General features: G+C 46.4%; 1 protein-coding gene and 1 pseudogene across 3 annotated transcripts; one reads left to right on the top strand and one right to left on the bottom strand.

Moving 5' to 3' along the window:
• The first annotated feature begins 222 nt into the window (after window positions 1-222).
• LOC133897129 (PI-PLC X domain-containing protein At5g67130-like) lies at window positions 223-14,078 on the top strand. Of its 3 annotated transcripts, none has more exons than XM_062337709.1 (8): window positions 223-405; window positions 686-808; window positions 895-1,032; window positions 1,125-1,223; window positions 3,439-3,742; window positions 12,892-13,115; window positions 13,238-13,324; window positions 13,555-14,078. In XM_062337709.1, the coding sequence occupies exons 1-8, from the start codon at window positions 328-330 to the stop codon at window positions 13,744-13,746; spliced, it is 1,245 nt and encodes a 414-aa protein (XP_062193693.1). In that variant the 5' UTR covers window positions 223-327; the 3' UTR covers window positions 13,747-14,078. The 3 variants fall into 3 exon arrangements, with proteins under 3 accessions (XP_062193693.1, XP_062193694.1, XP_062193695.1); XM_062337710.1 differs by having other exon boundaries at window positions 390-504; XM_062337711.1 differs by lacking the exon at window positions 223-405 and adding an exon at window positions 415-509.
• A 1,650-nt stretch (window positions 14,079-15,728) lies between these two features.
• On the bottom strand, window positions 15,729-16,316 carry LOC133897842 (geranylgeranyl diphosphate reductase, chloroplastic-like; annotated as a pseudogene).
• Window positions 16,317-18,361: the final 2,045 nt, after the last annotated feature.

Genomic DNA, 18,361 nt, shown 5'->3' with positions numbered 1-18,361 from the left:
GATTTTTACTTAGTAACCGTCGAATTTTCAAATCCTGCCATGGCTCAAGAGACTCAATGAATGGGGACTTTTGATATTTTTGCCCAAGTTTCTAGATATGTCACTATGTGCAAAAAAAAAAAAAAAAAACAAAAAAAGGAGAAAGCGCGTTGACGGTTTGACCCCGAAAGCCAAACAAGGCTGCTTTTGTGTTGCGTCCTCTTCCTCTTTCAGCTCATCAACAACACCAAATTAACAACCGTCAGCAGACCACTCGCTCTCACACCGATCACTCGTGTGAAAAGCAGAGGTAAAGAAGAGGTGGGGAGCGTTGCTTGGTGGCCGCTAATGGCGGCGCCGCTGCTCCCCTCCCTGCTCCTCTCGCTCCACATCTCACTGCTGCTTCTGACCCCCTGCTCCTGCCGGGTACATGTCTCTCTCCCTCTTGATTACCCCGCTTGCGATCCGATTCTTGCTACGGTTTCAGTACTTGGACGTACCTATCTGTAGCTCGAGCAAGTTGTTGTACGGTTCGATCTGATCCTTGTAGCCTCAGTTCCTGCTAGAATTTTGGTTCTTGCTAAAATTAGTTGATCTGGGCATCTTGTTCTTGCTAAATTCACGGGTCTCGCAACCAGAATTTTCACTTCTCTGCTGGGTTTCAGCGCGTGATTGATTCGGTTCGGATGGTTCTTGTTTCAATCAGGTCGGGGATTCGTGCTCGTCGGCGCGCGACTGCGGCGTGGGCATGTACTGCGGCAACTGCGCGGCCACCGACAGGACCCGGCCCTCCTGCATCAGGGACCTCGCCATCCAGCCCACCTCCATTGTAATTGCTTACATCCAATCGCCTCTTGCTTTTCTTTCTCTGTAGCTTCTCTTGTTCTTGATCCGTGTGGGGTTTCGCTCTTTCAGGTGAAGGGGCTGCCCTTCAACAGATACACATGGCTCGTCACCCACAACTCCTTCTCCATTCTCGGGGAGCCGTCGCGCACCGGGGTCGAGAGGGTGACGTTCTACAATCAGGAGGACTCTGTCACCAACCAATTGAGGGTAAGTTCTGGATCCACGAGCAAATTCTTCCTTGGGCTGTCCGTTTAGGAGACGAGTTTATAGGATGCGTGATGATATGGAGTTGTTTGCAGAATGGTGTCAGGGGATTGATGCTTGATATGTATGACTTCAATGAGGATGTCTGGCTGTGTCACTCATTGCAAGGGCAATGCTACAACTTCACCGCTTTTGTAAGTTCTGTTCTTTGCAGATGCCAGTTAAGCGTCATTTCATAATTTGGTAGGCCATCTTGAATGCAATGTAGTAACATTATCCTATAACTCTATGTTGAAAAACAAAACCACGGACTTAACTGTAACGCTCCAGATATCTACATACTTGGAGGTTACTACCTAACACTTCTAGCCAAAACGAAAGCTTGATGATGTTTTTATGCAGAGTCTACCCTGTATTTTCCCCTTTTTCCAAACAAATAAGACACACAACATTCACAAGCAAGATATTTATAAACAAAAGGTAAACATCACTGCCTAAGATTAGGATCCGATAAGCTGACCAAAAATAAAATCCAAACCATTCAGCTAGCTAAACTAACTAAAGCATTATTGAGACAGCTATATATTGACATATGGGTACTGACACGTGTTACCATGTGATATTACATCCCTTTCCAAACATGCTGCGATGATTGAGTACCTAAAAACCAAAAGAAATACAAGAATGAGTAAAAATACTCATCAAGTATGATTCAAAACCTAAAATAACAACACATCACCAAAGTCAATGAAGAACGAGAAATAATAAAATTTTTATTTTCTTAAAAACAGCAATGAAACAGTAGTTTCCGTCTGAAACGGACAAACATGAATATATCCTTGCATTTACCAGTAAAGCTGAGTAAGTGGGGTCAACACTCACTCATAGGTATCATTGGCACTTGAATGAAATATAAAGGAATAACTTTTGAAATTTGATCTTTTGATATGAACACAATCATGTACATGAAACACATGAACCCAAGAAAATACGAAAGGAATACGAATATTGAACGAACACAATTAAAAGGGTTCAATAAAACATCTGACAAGCGAATCATGCCATTACACGGATCTGTCATGTACTTGCCTTAATCATGGCGAGGATCCGGCTTCACACCATTAGCACCGACACTTCCTAAACCTGAGAAACAAATCATGCTCAGAATATGTCCGAGAAAAGTTAACATGACTATATATCGGGCGTCCGAGCTATGCTCTCTTTTCGAATCCCAAAATCCTCGATCCTATCATTTTCCGGGAAATCGGACCAATAATCTAAGTTGCTCTTAATCACATGGTCGAATTTGACCTCTATTAACCTTGGATTTCAGATCTAACTGTTACACGTGAACCGGTTCAATAACACTTAATTTTGGCAGCGAGTTTAGTCATCAAAAATCCATTTACGAGCAACTATGAATTATGAAGATGTTACCTTAAGTGAGAAGATCACAGATCGGCAGCGAAACTGACGAAATTCCCGACAAATCCTTTCTTCCTCTTTTCCCTTTTCCCTTTTCTTTCTTTTCCCTCTTTTCTTTTTCGTTTCTTCCCTTTTTCTTTTTCCTTCCCACTTCTTTTCTTTTCTTACCGCCTGCTACAATAGATAAGGCGGTTGCGAATTTTAGGGTTAGGGTTATGCGGGTCGAGTTTTGGCTAGACCTTGGCTGAGGCCTTTAAGGTGTTGGGGGCGGCGGCCGACCTTTGTACGTTTGTTCGTCGTCTTGTTTTTGTGCTGTGAGATCCGGTATTACACTCTCCCCCCTTTTTCTTTAATAGAATTCACCATTGAATTCCTTATTCATTTTTATTACAGAGGGGAACCAACATGATGTAAACGAGAACATGTTTATACCTGGGAAGTGAACTCTGGAATTTTCTCCCACATTTGAGACTCAAGCTCCATGTTGCTTCGTGTTCCGTTTGATTCGTCTAAAGAACCTTGACAAACTTGAGCGTCTTACGTCTCAACGCTCTTTCGGATTCTTCCTAAATCTTCACAGGACGAGATTCAATGGTCAAATCCTATTCAATAGTTATTGGTTCGATTGTTATATGATGTTTAGGATCCCTCGAGTACTTTCGTAACATGAAAACGTGGAATACGTCATGTACGTCTTTCATCAACCCTGGTAGCTCCAGCTGATATGCTAACTTCCCAACTCGTGCAATTATTTCAAATGGCCGATTTACCTCGGACTGAGCTTTCCTTTAGTACATTAACTTGAGACTTGTCTTCGTTTATTATTATTTTATTATTAATGCTAAAGTTTCTCAGTTTGGATGATAACATCTCCTTGAAGAACTCAATTAATGTGAATAAATAGGAAGTGGTAGTGAAGACAACTTTGTTAGATGTTTTCACAAGTCTCCACAAATAAGATATTCAACTAAAATATGATGCTAGGAACCTGCAGTTGACACACTGAAAGAGGTGGAAGCGTTTCTCTCTGAGAATCCCACAGAGATTGTGACAATATTCATCGAGGATTATGTCCGCTCACCAATGGGATTGAGCAAGGTCTTTACTGCTGCTGACTTGATGAAGTACTGGTACCCTATCTCAGAAATGCCAACTAATGGCAAGGACTGGCCAAGTGTCACAGATATGGTTGTAAAGAACCGCAGGTTGCTAGTGTTTACTTCTGATGCTTCGAAGGAGGCCAGTGAAGGAATAGCTTACCAATGGAGCTACTTGCTGGAGAATGAGTGTAAGTATGCCTTTTTGTGCTTTAATAAGATAAAAAACAATGTCTTTCTGATATTGGTCGCAAATAGTGATAGCTATATAATTGATGAGCAAATCTGAAGCACCTTAGATACAATTCGTACTGCCATATCTTCCTGGTTTAGACTTCAGAGGTGAGATAAGGCAATAACCTATTTTATTTCTAATGAACCTTTTTCATCATGGTTATTTGCCACACAACTTGTTTGATAGGCTTTGATTTACTCCAAAGATGCGTACGAGCTTGACATATTCCAATTTGAAACCAAAAGTAGTTGGCGCTGAGTGATTTTTTTTGTTTCCTTTGGGTATCGATGTTGATAAAATAAGCACTATTTACTTTAGCAATGCAAGCAAAAATCGGTTTCTTTAATAATGTTAGATTTCTTTCAACATGACCATTCTATATTTTTTCGCTACATACATGGGTCTAGATTTGTCAGTTTCAATTAATTTTTCAGCTATTTTGATTTATTCATTAGACTGACTTGTGTTGACAATGTGTATGATGTAAAATCTACACATCTTGCCGTTGCCCATTGATGATGATGCCTTATCAACATAAGTTTGCCTAAGCCTAGCGTGTTACTCCAACATCTCAAGTGCACACGGGGCTGTATTTGTTTACTGATTCACAAATTTGGAATTTGAGGATTCTCCTTTTAAGATATTGCTTCCTCACCAATAGTCAAGTAAAGAATGTAACTGCAGCAGTGTAGAAGGGACAGACATGACATATGCGGTATCAATGCATAAACAAATGTATTCTACATTTAAAACATGCAAGAACTCTTTGTTTACTATCAAATGTAATATTTTTGCCAAACAATGCCATTTTTACTGTCAACACCACTAAGATATAGTGCAATATCCTCTGTCAAAATTGTTTTAGTGATATATGTCAACATTTTGCTAGTGGGAACCAGCACTGGTTCTACTATAGTTGTACAAATTTATTCTTTGTAAAGTTGTAGCACTGTGTTGTTTCATGTTGAGTATTGATGCACTGGAAATCGTTGTGGTCATTGTTTTCTTCTCCTTGACTAGTGTGCAGAATTTAAAAGAATATTTTCATACTAATGCTAGTATTGTAGTTTTTTGGAACTGTTGGAGCAAGAATTCGTCTTGCCCTAGCAAATACGGCGAGAGTTTCTTCTAAGGAGAAGACTCAAACATGTAGACGAAGCTTGAGGGGAAGGAACATCACGAGTATATTGATGATAGGAAAAATGGATCGATCTGGGGGGAGAATCACAGGTTTGCTGTGATGCGTGTTCTGTGTCCGTCGCCACCGTTTTTTGTTTGCCTGTCTCTTTTTCTCTCCTCTCCTAGACGACCATGACCCCCTATTTATAGGGTCATGTGTAGCTTGGCGTACAAGTTATCATAATGTACGAATATCTGAGACCTGATCGAGTTACTGGGCCTTATCCCGGATAACTACTTTCTATCCTATCGGGGAGATAAATATTCACCGTAGTAACTATCGTGGTGCCTGCCCTCTGGAGTGCGGCGAGCTGGTCGCTAATTGCGGCTCAGCGCTGCACTGTCAGGGGTGTCAGGATAGCTTCCATTACACAGGGTGTCAGAGTGGCGCCCATCAGCCTAGGCCTTTAATGCCGGTCACTTTTTGGTAGGCAAAGCACGACTGGCGCTCCCTTTTCGGTAGATCTTCCTAGTGACTGCTGACTCACCTTGGTGCCTTCGGGAAGGTGGCCCGATCGTCCCGAGGTGGGGGCCTCAGGAGGTATGGGTCCGGGAGGTGAACGCTTTGGGAAGCAGGACTCCGGAAGATCGGGGCTTTGAGAGGCTGAGCCTTCGGTAGGCTAAGCCGGTTAAGCCAAGGGAAGGCTTCGTAGGTACGAAGAGGTACCGTAAAGGGACCTGATGACTTCGGAGGTCGAGTCTTTAGTTGAGGATCCGGAGATAAAGGCTCCGAAGGATCTGGATAGTAATCTTTAACCATTATTCTCAGGCTGGCTTATTTTTCCCCCAACAGTACCCCCTCATTCTTGAGCCCCGACATTTCGGAGGGGGAGAGGATGCAGAGGAAAAATCAACCCTAGCCTGGTGTCGTATCAAGGATGTCTGATGGTGATTCTCTGTCCTTCAAAGTCGTTGTAGTAGAGGTTTCGTGTAGGTTTGGAGAACTCCGTACGTTCGTCTAGCAGGACAAGACGTGCCACTGCTGCGTTCTGACTGGATAATGCGAGGGGTCGCTAGGGTCTTGTGCCCGCGATCCTGTCACGCGTCGAATGAGGTTTGGGTCATTAATGTAACGGGACGTCTGCGCGAGAAAACGAGGCATTTCGTCGTGGAGTGCTGCCATGTGTTGGAGGGAAACCGGATAGGGCCACAACCCCCTCCCCTAGGAGTCTTAATGGGAGGACACTGCGATATTCGTCCAGCTTCATCTTCCGGACCTACATGGCTGCGTGGCTCGGGTATAAAGCTGGGGTTACCTGGTTGTAGCCTCCACAGCCCATGAGCAAGCAGTTATCCTTGACTTGAGTATGAAATCGTCTTCCTCCTCATCCTCCTCGGAGACATCGATGATCTCGACGGCTCCTTCGGGAGCCGGGCTGTTTCGGTCGTCGGTAGAGGTGTCGGAGGCGAAACAGCTTCCTCCCTTGCAGGGGAGGCGGTTGTCCGCTGCTCCGGGCCGACCTTTGGTCGGGAAGGGCGTGCCTGTCGAGACCATCGATATCTCCGATGACGACGAGAAGATCAACTAGGATCTCCTGTTAAGGGAGAGTGAGTTGGCGTCAATGGGGCTGGCGGTGAAGCAGGAAGAGGCTGGGAAGGCGAGGGAGAGGGCCTCACCGGTGACCTCCTCGGACTCCTCAGGGTCCTCTGGCAGCTCGGGAGCTGGCTACTGTATCGGCTTCCGCAACGGCAGGCCGCAGATGAGGCTCATACGCCGTCTCATGCGTGGCCCCTGCCGGGACTCGTAGGAGGTGAAGGCGGTCACCGGGATGGCGTACTTGGTGACGTCGTGATATACCCATGTCACGGCTGAGCTTAGTCACCTTATACTCTTTCTCCCTTGTTTTACTCCGTAGGGATCTATCTTCTTTGTGGCAATTTCTGTACGGTTGTTTTAGTTTGTATCTCCTGGATGTACTAGTTGTTTAATATATAACGTGGGTCTTCGGGAACGGTCGTGTCTCCCTCCGTATCGTAATGCGAGAGGACCTTTCGAAGGGGTGGCCGCATGCGCGCGTGCTTTCATGCTTCCAAACCGTACTTCTTCGTCCCTTTCGAAAGCGATGGCTAGTTTTTCTGATGACCGGTGGATACTTAGGCTAACTGAGGAGAACCGGGTGGAATAGTGGCGCGTCTCTGGTTACTGCGTACTCCTTCCTAATTTGTTTCAGATTTCCGACTAGGCGAAGTCCCTCTGGAACCCTTGGAGATGAGCTCTGGAGGTGGTCCTTGACCCTTCGGGTTCCTTAGCAACTGCCCGGGTTGAAGGCGACGATGTGTAAGAGGCGCAGCCGAAGGCTTAGGCAAGAGAGGTGGTCCGCGACCTCCTCGACTCTTAGCTGTTGCCAGGCTTCGGAGGTATTCCGTCCGGAGCCTGGCGACGGCGCATCGGAGGCGAAGCTGAAGGCCGGGCTGAAGAGAGGGTCCGCGAACCCCTTGGCCCTTAGCCATTGCCCGGCTCCGGAGGTATTCCGTCCGGAGCCTGGCGACGGCGCGTCGGAGGCGAAGCCGAAGGCCGGGCGGAAGAGAGGGTCCGCGACCCCCTCGGCTCTTAGTCGCTGCCCGGCTCCGGAGGTATTCTGTCCGGAGCCTGGCGACGGTGTGTCGGAGGTGAAGCCGAAGGTCGGGCAGAAGAGAGGGTCCGTGACCCCCTCGGCCCTTAGCCACTGCCTGGCTCCGGAGGTATTCCGTCCGGAGCCGAGCGACGGCGCGTCGGAGGCGAAGCCGAAGGCTGGGCGGAAGAGAGGGTCCGCGACCCCCTGGGCCTTTAGCCGCTGCCCGGCTCCCGAGGTATTCCGTCCGGAGCCTGGCGAAGGCTCGTCCGAGGCGAAGCCGAAGGCCGGGCGGAAGAGAGGGTCCGCGACCCCCTCGGCCCTTAGCCGCTGCCTGGCTCTGGAGGTATTTCGTCCGGAGCCTGGCAACAGTGCGTCGGAGACGAAGCCAAAGGCCGGGCGGAAGAGAGGGTCCGCGACCCCCTTGGCCCTTAGTCGCTGCCAGGCCTTGCTGTCCCTGCAATGGATAGTCGGGGGTTCTACTATGTTCCCCGTGCCACGCAGCGTGGGCTTTTATTAAATGTTAGTATAACAAAAATGACGTATGAAATGTGTCTTAAAAGGAGATGATAGGGTAATGATTTTATCTTTTACCATGCGTGTTTTGGAGTCACACTGGTCATACCTTTCCCTGTAGGGAGGGGGATTTTTATACCCCTTTGATTGGCCTGCTGTGCCTTTTTAGAGGCTAGTGGGTTTGGTACCCCTTCGGAACGAAGGCATTAACCTTCAAGATGCCGGGGAAGCTTTCCCGCTAGGTCTTTTCAGAATCATTTGGCCCGGCGGAGTTTTCAAAGAAACATCTCCATCGCGGGGGTTTTTTGGAAGTCTCTCCGTGGTTTGGAGGATTTTGTGAAAGCTCTCCGTCGTGCGGAGGTTTGGAAAAGGCCTATGAAAGGTTCTCCGTTCTCACCGGAGGTTTTGTAAACCTCTCCGTTATTACGGGAGGTTTTGGTGAAGCTCTCCGTTTTTACGGGAGGTTTTGGTAAAGCTCTCTGTTTCTACCGGATGTTTTGGTAAGGTTCTCCATTTTTTTCCGGAGGTTTTGTAAAGCTCTCCGTTTTTACAGGAGGTTTTTGGTGAAGCTCTTCGTTTTACCGGAGGTTTTGGTAAAACTCTCCATTTTTATCGGAGGTTTTTAATGAAGCTCTCCGTTTTTATCGGAAGTTTTTGGTGAAGCTCTCTGTTTTTACCAGAAGTTTTTGGTGAAGCTCTATTTTTACCGGAGGTTTTTGGTAAAACTCTCTGTATTTGTCGGACGTTTGGTAAAACTCTTCGTTTTTACTGTAGGTTTTTGGTGGAGCTCTCCGTTTTTACCGGAGGTATTTGGTGAAACTCTCCGTTTTTGCCGAAGGTTTTAGTAAAGCTCCTTGGCATGTATTAATGCCGAAAGCCCCGTAGTACCTTCTAGGAAACCTAGGCAGTCTTGCCTTCCAGGTGACCTAGACATGCTACGCCCGCGGTGTGTAGGCTTTGACGTGCTCCCAAGGAAACACCTGGGGTGCACCGTAACACTGTCCACCAAGGATGTGCCCTGGTGTGTGGCATTTATATGACCGAAGCTATGCAATACCTTCCAGGACACCCTGGGCATAATCTACCTTGCAGGTGACCTAGGCATAAGCGGCGCCCGCGGTATATAAGCATGTCGTGCAGAGAGGATTTCTTGCGACATCATTCCTTATAGCATCGCATCCTCACATCAGGGCAGTCCCTTGATATTCGGTATCCACATAATATCGAGGCTACACAATACCTTCCAGAAAACCTGGACAGTCTTGCTCCCCAGGTGACCTAGGCATGCTACGCCCGTGGTGTGTGGGCTCCACCTCCGACCAGGGCAAAGTCTACCCTCCGGGAAACCTTTTCAGGTGACCTTGGGTTTAGGCAAGCGATGCTTACTGGTGCGAGGGCTTGTCACGCCTCCGGAGAAATCCTCCGAGGATGCCGCAACTACATTACCAAGGAAGTCTCTTGATAATCGGCATCTACACACTATCGAGGCTACACAATACCTTCCAGGAAATCTAGACGGTCTTGCCTTCCAGGTGACCTAGGCATGCTACGCCCGCGGTGTGTAGGCATGTCGTGCAACGAGGATTCCTTACGACAGTATTTCTCGGAGCACCGCAACTCTGCCACCGAGGACATCCCCGGGGCGCGGCTTCAACCCCCAAGGCTACACAAATGCCTTCCAGGGCACCCTGGGCATAATCTGTCTTGCAGGTGACCTAGGCATGGGCGGCGCCCGCGGGTGTGGGCCTCATTGTCTATCGAGACTACGCAATGCCTTCCAGGAAATCTAGGCAGTCTTGCCTTCCAATTGACCGAGGCATGCTGCATCCGTGATACGTGGGCTTATCACGCCACCCGAAGATGTCCTATGGGTGATGTCGCAACACGGTCTATTAAGAAAATCCCTTGATACATAACAACTACACTTCCAAGGCCATACAATGCTTTTCAGGAAACCTAGACAGACCCGTCCCCCAGGCGACCTAGGCACGATGCGTCTGCGGGAGTGCAGGGATTTTGCTTGGTTATACTAGCTAAGTTTTGCAGTCTACTGTTGGCAACAAGAAGCTATTTGTAGCATAAAACATAGTTAGATTAAACAACTGCTCATGCTAAATAAGAATGTAACTTAAGTTCTACTGCATCTACTTAGTAGCTATCTATTGTAAAAAGACTTCTAACAATATAGTTGGAGGCTCCCAACAGACTCTAACCTTGCCGCATAAAAGAAGGATCACTAGGTAAACTACTGGGTAGTTAACAGTGGGCGTACCTTTGTAGAAATAAGACCTCTATTGTGAGGCTTGGTGGCCTCGAAGCCTGTGGCTTGGACGGGAGAGGCGGAGCTTGACCCCCTCCACCTTTAGCTATTGCTCGGCTCCGGAGGTAACTCGTTCGAAGCCTGGCGGCGGCACGTGGGAGGCGTGGTCGAAGGCTGGTCGGGAGAGGCGGTCCTCGATCGCCTCGGTCCCCAGCCATTACCTGGCTCCGGAGGTACTTTGTTCGGAGCCTGGCGATGGCGTGTCCCCGACTCAGTTCTCGTTGCTGGGTATGGTACTGTTGATAGTAGGGTTGGTGGTGATGGTGCAAGGTTGAGGGGTCGGGGCTTCGCTCGGGAGTTTGCGCCAGGCCCCCGAACTCTGCGTCATCCTTCGCTGGCTCCTTCTGCGGTCAGGTATTTGGCTTGCCTTCCGAGGTATTCCTCCCGGAAGGTAATGAGGGTGTGACAGTCGTTGGTGTTGTGGTCGCGCCCTGGTCCGTGCAGGACGCACCCGTATGCCTTGGGAGCACCGGAGCTTGGAGTTGTCGTTGAGGTCGCTGCCGAAGGCGGTGTGCCCCAGAGCCTGTGGTTTCCCCAGGGTTTCCTTCCCCCTTGGGAGACTATCGAGGTCGCCCGGTGAACCGGTTTTTTGAGCTGAAGCGGTTCTAACTATGCCTCCCCGGACGAGGCGGGCTTGGAGTTCCCTGCGCGCGGTTGGCGTTGCGAGGGCGGCATCGGAGGTGCTAGCGGGATCCGCGCCTCCCGGAGCCCTCCGTCTCATTAGAACCCTTTCTTGCCTGAGGGCCCCAAGGAGGGCGTTCGGTGGACAGACTTTCCGAAGATGTTGGCTCGCTCGGGGTATTCCAGGTGTGGTCGAAGGGGATAACCGGGGACCAAGCCCAGTTGGGAGCATTCCTGGGTTGGATCACCTAGAACCATTGAAAGGCAGCCTGCTTGGTTGTGGCTTCGGCCGCATCTTCTCCTGAGGCGATGAGGTCTTCATTGTGCCGGGGTTGGAAGGCCTCTGCACCGTCTGGAGTTCCTATACCGACCCAGGGTTCTGGGTTGGCCAAGGCCGGAGGAACGCCGTCCCATACGACAGCGGGGTTGGAGCATGCACACGATACGTATGGCTGAGACAACCATGCATACAGTTGCATGCTTGCAACAGTGGGTACGACGGCTTTAGCTGATTCTCTGGTGGTTTTTCTGTGGATTCCTACCTCTCTTAGCACTTTTGTGTTCGAATCCCCGCAGACAGCGCGCTGTTGGAGCAAGAGTTCGTCTTGCCTTAGCAAATACGGCAAGAGTTTCTTCTAAGGAGGAGATTCAGACAAAGCTTGAGGGGAAGGAACACCACGAGTATATTGATGATAGGAAAAATGGATTGATCTGGGGGAGAATCATATGTTTGGTGTGATGCGTGTTCTGTGTCCGTCACCACCGTTTTTTGTTTGCTTATCTCTTTTTCTCTCCTCTCTCAGACGATCATGGCCCCCCCTATCTATAGGGTCATGTGTAGCTTGGCGTACAAATTATCATAATGTACGAATATCTGGGACCCGACTGAATTACTGAGTTTTATCCTGGATAACTACTTTCTATCCTATCGGGGAGATAAATATCTACCGTGGTAACTATCGTGGTGCCTGCCCCCTGGAGTGCGGTGAGCCGGTAACTTCTTGGCAGGCAAAGCACGACTGGCGCTCCCCTTTTGGTAGATCTTCCCAGGGATTGCTGACTCACTCTGCTGCCTTCGGGAAGGTGGCCCGATCGTCCCGAGGCGGGGGCCTCGGGAGGTATGGGTCCAGGAGGTGAACCCTTCGGGAAGCAGGACTCCGGAAGACCGGGGTTTCGGGAGGCTGAGGCTTCAGGAGGTTGAGCCTTTAGGAGGCCGAGCCGGTTAAGCTAAGGGAAGGCTTCGCAGGTACAAAGAGATACTGTGAAAGGACTTGATGATTTCGGAGGTCGAGTTTTTAGCTGAAGATCCGGAGATCAAGGCTCCGGGGGGACCTGAATAGTAATCTTCAACCATTATCCTAAGGTTGGCTTATTTTCCCCCAACAGGAACTTTGTCATACTAAGTACATATAGTGAAACTGAGTGGAATCATCTTCAAATATGGAAATGGCGTATTTCCTTCCTCTTGTTTTGCTGACTACATACCTGTATGGTAATAGCTTTAATTTAAGTACCTTATTAGTTGTACTGACTTTAATGGGAGGTGGCCTTACTAATTTCAATAATACAACTCTCGGTAAAATCCCAAACATTTATTTAAGAATATGGTATGAAGCCAATAATGTGTAGCAATCTCTTTAGTATTTTATGCACCTTTTTCAAGTGTGACACAACCAATTACAGTGAACAAGACTGAACCTTTTATAGTCCTCAGTTACAAATAAGATTGCTTATTATTTGAAGCTTCTGGATAGCCATTTCTGCAGTTTAAACCATCTGAGAATCAGAGGAACTTATCATTTTAATTTCTAACAGTAAATGGGAATGAATCTAGAAAATTTTGACTGGTCGCGGTGAACAAACATAAGAACTTATTTTGTATCCAAAGTGACATTTCATTTCCCATGATCATGGCAGCTGGAGATCCAGGGATTGTGCCTGGCTCTTGTCCAAATAGAAGGGAATCACAGCCACTGAACTCGAGATCTGCATCTCTATTTCTGCAAAATTATTTCCCCACAATGCCTGTAGAGAATGAAGCATGTAAAGAGAATTCTGTTGGGCTACCACAAATGGTCCAAGCTTGTTATGCTGCAACTGGAAATAGAATCCCCAACTTCATAGCTGTGAATTTCTACATGGTAATATTTCATTCCCTCAATATAAACAAGATATGTCTGTTGTGTCAATTTTCATTCCCTCAAATACAAACTAGCTATGTCTGTTGTATTGAATAGAACTTTCCTTACTACGATGTGTGCAGCGAAGCGATGGCGGTGGTGTTTTTGATGTTCAAGACAGAATCAATGGCCTCACATTATGTGGTTGCAACACCATTGCTGCTTGCCAGGTAATTAATTGTAAAGCCAAAACTTGATGTGTAATTGAGTAGTTTTAACATTGGAACACGTTATGCCCAATCCACTTAGCAAGCTACTTGGTTTTGACGATGTTAGCATCAAGCTTGACTTTTCTAGGAAGACTGTAGAACATTCGCTTTTGGAGCATACAGCTATGCATGTTGTATATCTTTGTTTTCATATTGGTGTTTTCTGAAGTCTCACCAAGAAATATCTTCAGGCTGGGGCACCAATGGGCTCATGCAAGAACATGGGGCCACCTAATCGAACTTCCTCCTCCTCATCTGTAAATGGAAACGTCTATTCAGGAACTATAGAGTTCAAGACACATCCCTCTGGTGGCAGCAGTACTTCCATCCGGAGTAGTTTTGTTCTTTTGCTAAGTCTGTTGTTGACTTTAAAGCTGTTTTGATCTTCCAGGCTTTAGTTTCCAGTTCTCTACGTTTTTTTTTCTATAGAAGAAATTAATATCGGCATTTGTTGTCAGCTTGTTTCTCTGTTCGAATGATGTCTAGTAACTTGCTAGCTTTCTAGTCTAGATTCAGAGTGTGAGTAGATGAAAGTTGGCTCCATGTTGCTATAAGAATGACAATGCAATTTATGGTAGCAATCTCACTTTGTTCTGTCCAAAGTATTACGAATCAGACGAGTATTACAAATCAGACGATGAGTTGTGTTCCTCCTGGTTGGTGTCAAGTGTGAATGTGTCATCTTGAAAAGTTGTGTAAGGTACGGTTTGAAATACTCTTGTCTCTCTGCTTCTGCTTCCAGTCAGGCTCGAATGCACAACTATTTACAGTCACCGCGATGCTGCGCTTTTTATTCAATGTGGGTTTTCTAGTGTCCGAAGGTGATGGCATATACAGTTTCGAGGTGATGCATTGAATCATAGATATGATGCCGTGTAATGATGAGTGTGTCCTGTGACAGAAAAAAAAATAGTACAGTGGAAAAAACTTGACACTTTTTTGTGCTTCATGCGCTTACACTTTTCAGAATATATCAATTTGGTGTTGGTGTTGTTCATACCAATATCGTGCAGGTCCTTCTCTTACCAATTTCCCCGTTTGAATGATATTTCGGCAACTTTTATCGCAAGTGAACTTATAAGTTTAAGAAAGTCATCCTTTGTGGTGTTACTAAGCTGCATCATGTGCATCAATTTCACCATGATGCTCACAGAGAAAACAGTAGGAAGGAGAAAAACAGAGGAACGAAAACGTCCAATACCTGGTACTTTGATGTCACTGTAGGTAGGTCTCCTGTGTCTTGTGTCCGGCAAGACGACTTGGGTTCACACGTGGAAGTACTTCGAGAGGCACCGGCTGCCAATGGTGAAATTCTTGCTGAAAGCACGGCTACGGACAGGCCATGGCCATCCAAACGGAAGAGCCATGCGAACCAGGCTTCCCTTCTGACAAGCGGTTAGATGGAATAAATTTTTTATTGATGGCCTCCACCCATATTAGCATTAGTCTCATCTTAATACGCAAAGTCACTTATTTCTTGAGCCGATATGATATTACGGAAAAGAGAAATAGTCTAAATATACTTCAATTACAAATGTATATATTCCCACAATATAGGGCAAAACTAACTAAAGGGGGTGATGTCAAAACCTATGCAGCAAACCTTGGAATTCCTTCCACAGTCACCTTCCTATCCATTCGGGCTTCTACATTTGTTTTATTTAAAACCCAATAAACAATGTTATGCTATATATATATACACACATATATATGTGTATGTATTAGCTAGAGCACCGGAATCCAAATCGCAGAAGAAGTTGTTTCAATGAGAAAAAAAGACCAGTTGAGTACTAAAAAAAAAGTTGTGCGCGCATCGCAATATGAGTGGATGCCAACAATGTATCTGTCATCCATGGAGAGCAATGGTGTTTACATTAGTATATGTTATGGTGTAAAATAAAGACACAAGGAACCTGGAAAAAGAGAGAACAAAATGCAAAATTGATCATTTAAGAGCAAAATTATATTGTAAGGACCCGTGACTTCCTAAGAGAGAGTATATTAGGCTTTCTAAAAATTATTCGGCTTAAATTAGCAAGATAAATACAAATAAATTTCTATATAAATTTCCTCTATATTTATCTAAGAGTAAACTGCACTGGCAGCGTATAAACTTATCACGCTGTACCATATAGGTCCACGATCTATTTTTTGCAGTTCTAGTCCATCAAACTTTATAAGTAGTGCACTGCAGGTTCATACCCCTTCGTAGGACTGTGAGAGCTGATGTGGTCATGCCAACATGGCATCCACGTAGAATGGCGGGAGGGGAGGGAAGTGCATTTTGCACATGACCCCTTCAAGCATGTATCTACGTTCAATCCAGCAGTACATCAATATTTTATAGACGAGGAGTTGACTCTCTCTAAGCTTGCAGCTCGAGCCGGCGTAGGCGCTCCACCTCCCTATCGAGGACTCTGTAGTGCACTATACTGGCCACCATCCGCCACAGCAACCGAAGGTCGCTCCATGGTTCATCGGGCACCATCCGCTTTTATAGGTAGCTCTCGAACGTCTGGTGCTGCATGTACTCGTCGGTGCACATCTCCACAAGTTCATCACGCCTGACATTGCCCTCATAAAACACGCACTGCAGCAGGTCCAGGAACCAGAACATGAATAGGAACTCGTTGTCCCACCACCATAGGTAACCTTGCCTCAGCCCGGCGGCCCAACCTCCATCACGACACCCGAGAAGACTTGGCCCTGAAGTAGATGCCGTCATCGGAGCACCGCGTGATGTAGCCAGCCATGTCGCCGACTAGCGTGACGCGCCTGACCATGCGGCGCGAGCATGGGTGCATTAAGATCGGGTGCACCTCCACGTGGCGACGTCAGGGAGCCGGATGTGCTCCTGGAACACGATGGTAGACGTGTTGCCCCCGGCCCTGACATCCAGCAAGATGCGGCTATTGGCACCGTCCGCGCCGATGACAGGGTCGACCTCGAGCATGCCCCATCCCTTGCCCTCGAAGGACGAGATGTAGTGGAAGAGGGAGGGGTTGGTGGGCCCCACGGGAAGTGAGAGCGAGGTGACAAGGCCCAGGACGAGCTCGGGGACAATGGGGTACGACGATCACCTCCTAAGCATCACACTGGGAGACAGGTAGATGGTAAAGAGACTTAGGGTTATCCTTGGAAAGGGACATGGGAGTACACGGGTTTCTAAATCTAATCTTAGAGCTCCTATGTTCAAAAACAAATATTTTTTTATAACTTAGCTTATTGGCTGGATTTGGTGGTTCGACACACAATCGATGTCATGCACATTGAGAAGAACATGTGTGATAGCTTGATTGGTACATTACTAGACATACCTCAGAAAACAAAGGATGCACTCTAAGCACGAAAGGACCTGAAATGTTTGAAACTAAGATAGGATCTACATCCCAAAGATATGGAAGAAGGTGATAAATATCTTGATCCTGCTAGCTACAGTATGAGCAAGGTGAAGAAAATTGCAATGTGCGAGTGGTTACATGAAATCAAAGTTCCATCCGGTTACTCCACCAACATCAAGAGACTAGTAAACATGAAAGATTTAAAATTAACTTACATGAAGTCTCATGATTGTCATGTGATGATGACACTGATGCTTCCAATTGCAATTAGAGGTATTTTGCTACCGAAGGTCCGAAACCCAATCATAAAGCTGTGTTCATTCTTCAATGTGATATCACAGAAGGCCATCGATCCGACCAAGCTAGATAAGCTATAGAAAGACGTGGTTGAGACTCTATCCCAGCTTGAGGTATTGTTCCCTCTATCGTTTTTTGATATCATGGTGTATCTCATTGTTCACATTGTGAAAGAGACACAGATTCTTGGCCCCGTGTTTCTGCATCAGATGTACCCTTTAGAGAGGTTCATGGGAGTTTTGAAGAAATATGTTCGTAACCGAAATCGATGAGAAGGCTACATGGCTAAGGGCTGGGGAACCGAGGTCATTGATTTCTGCATCGACTACATGAATCTCAAATCGATTGGTGTGCTTGTATCTCGCCATGAGGGAATGCTATAGGGGAAAGGGACAATAGGTGCAAACTTATTCGACACCAACGACCCCATTTCATTCACGCAAGCACATTTTGCAGTTCTGCAATAATCAATTATAATGGACCCGTATGTCGAAGAACACTAGAAGATGCTACGCACTAGAAACCCAAGGAAGTCTGATGTTTGGATCACGCGAGAGCACCAAGATCATTTTGGCGCCTAGTTACATATACATGTGATGGATAAGTAGATAGAGTGTGCTCAGTTGAATGTGTTGTGTCATAGATCATCAACTACAATCCTCACACTCTAAGGATATGATATAAATGGCTATACATTTTATATGAGATCTCAAGATAATAAAAGCGCCAACCAAAATAGCGGTATCCGTATATATGCCTATGACTACAATGAAAATAGGGAGACCTACTACGAATTCATAGAGGAGATATGAGAGCTTGACTATGGAGTGTTAAAAGTTTCTCTTTTCCGATGCCAATGGGTCAGACTTCCAGGGGGTGTGAAGATCGACTAGTATGGTATGACTATAGTGGACCAAAAACTCGTTGGATACAGAGAAGAACCATTTGTACTTGTGAATGATGTTATGCAGATCTTCTATGTTAAAGACCCGGACCCGGCTAACAAGGAGGAGCGCCACGTGGTTCTTCAAGGAAAAAGAAGAATTGTCAAAGTGGAGAATGTCGTTGACGAGGAAGACTACAATCAATTCAACGTGCTACCTCCTTTTAGAGAGGACGTCGACCTAGGTCCTATGGAAGATATCGACGAACCTCTATATGTATGCTGTGATCATAATGAAGGGCGAATCATTAAGACAAAGTAGCTAAATTGTATTAATTACTATATATGAATTTGTTTTAAATGCAATTATACATCACTTACGTTATGGAAGATTCAATTTGTAGTTTATGGTGGAAGATGTCTTTATTATTGAGCATATTGATTTTTGATTTTTAATGAATTAGCAATAGCACAAGC

This window comes from Phragmites australis, chromosome 17 (assembly GCF_958298935.1).
Source record: "Phragmites australis chromosome 17, lpPhrAust1.1, whole genome shotgun sequence".
Classification (NCBI taxonomy): Eukaryota; Viridiplantae; Streptophyta; class Magnoliopsida; order Poales; family Poaceae; genus Phragmites; species Phragmites australis.
The sequence above is the reverse complement of the archived record's forward strand: the minus strand, read 5'-3'. Positions and strand labels throughout refer to the sequence as shown.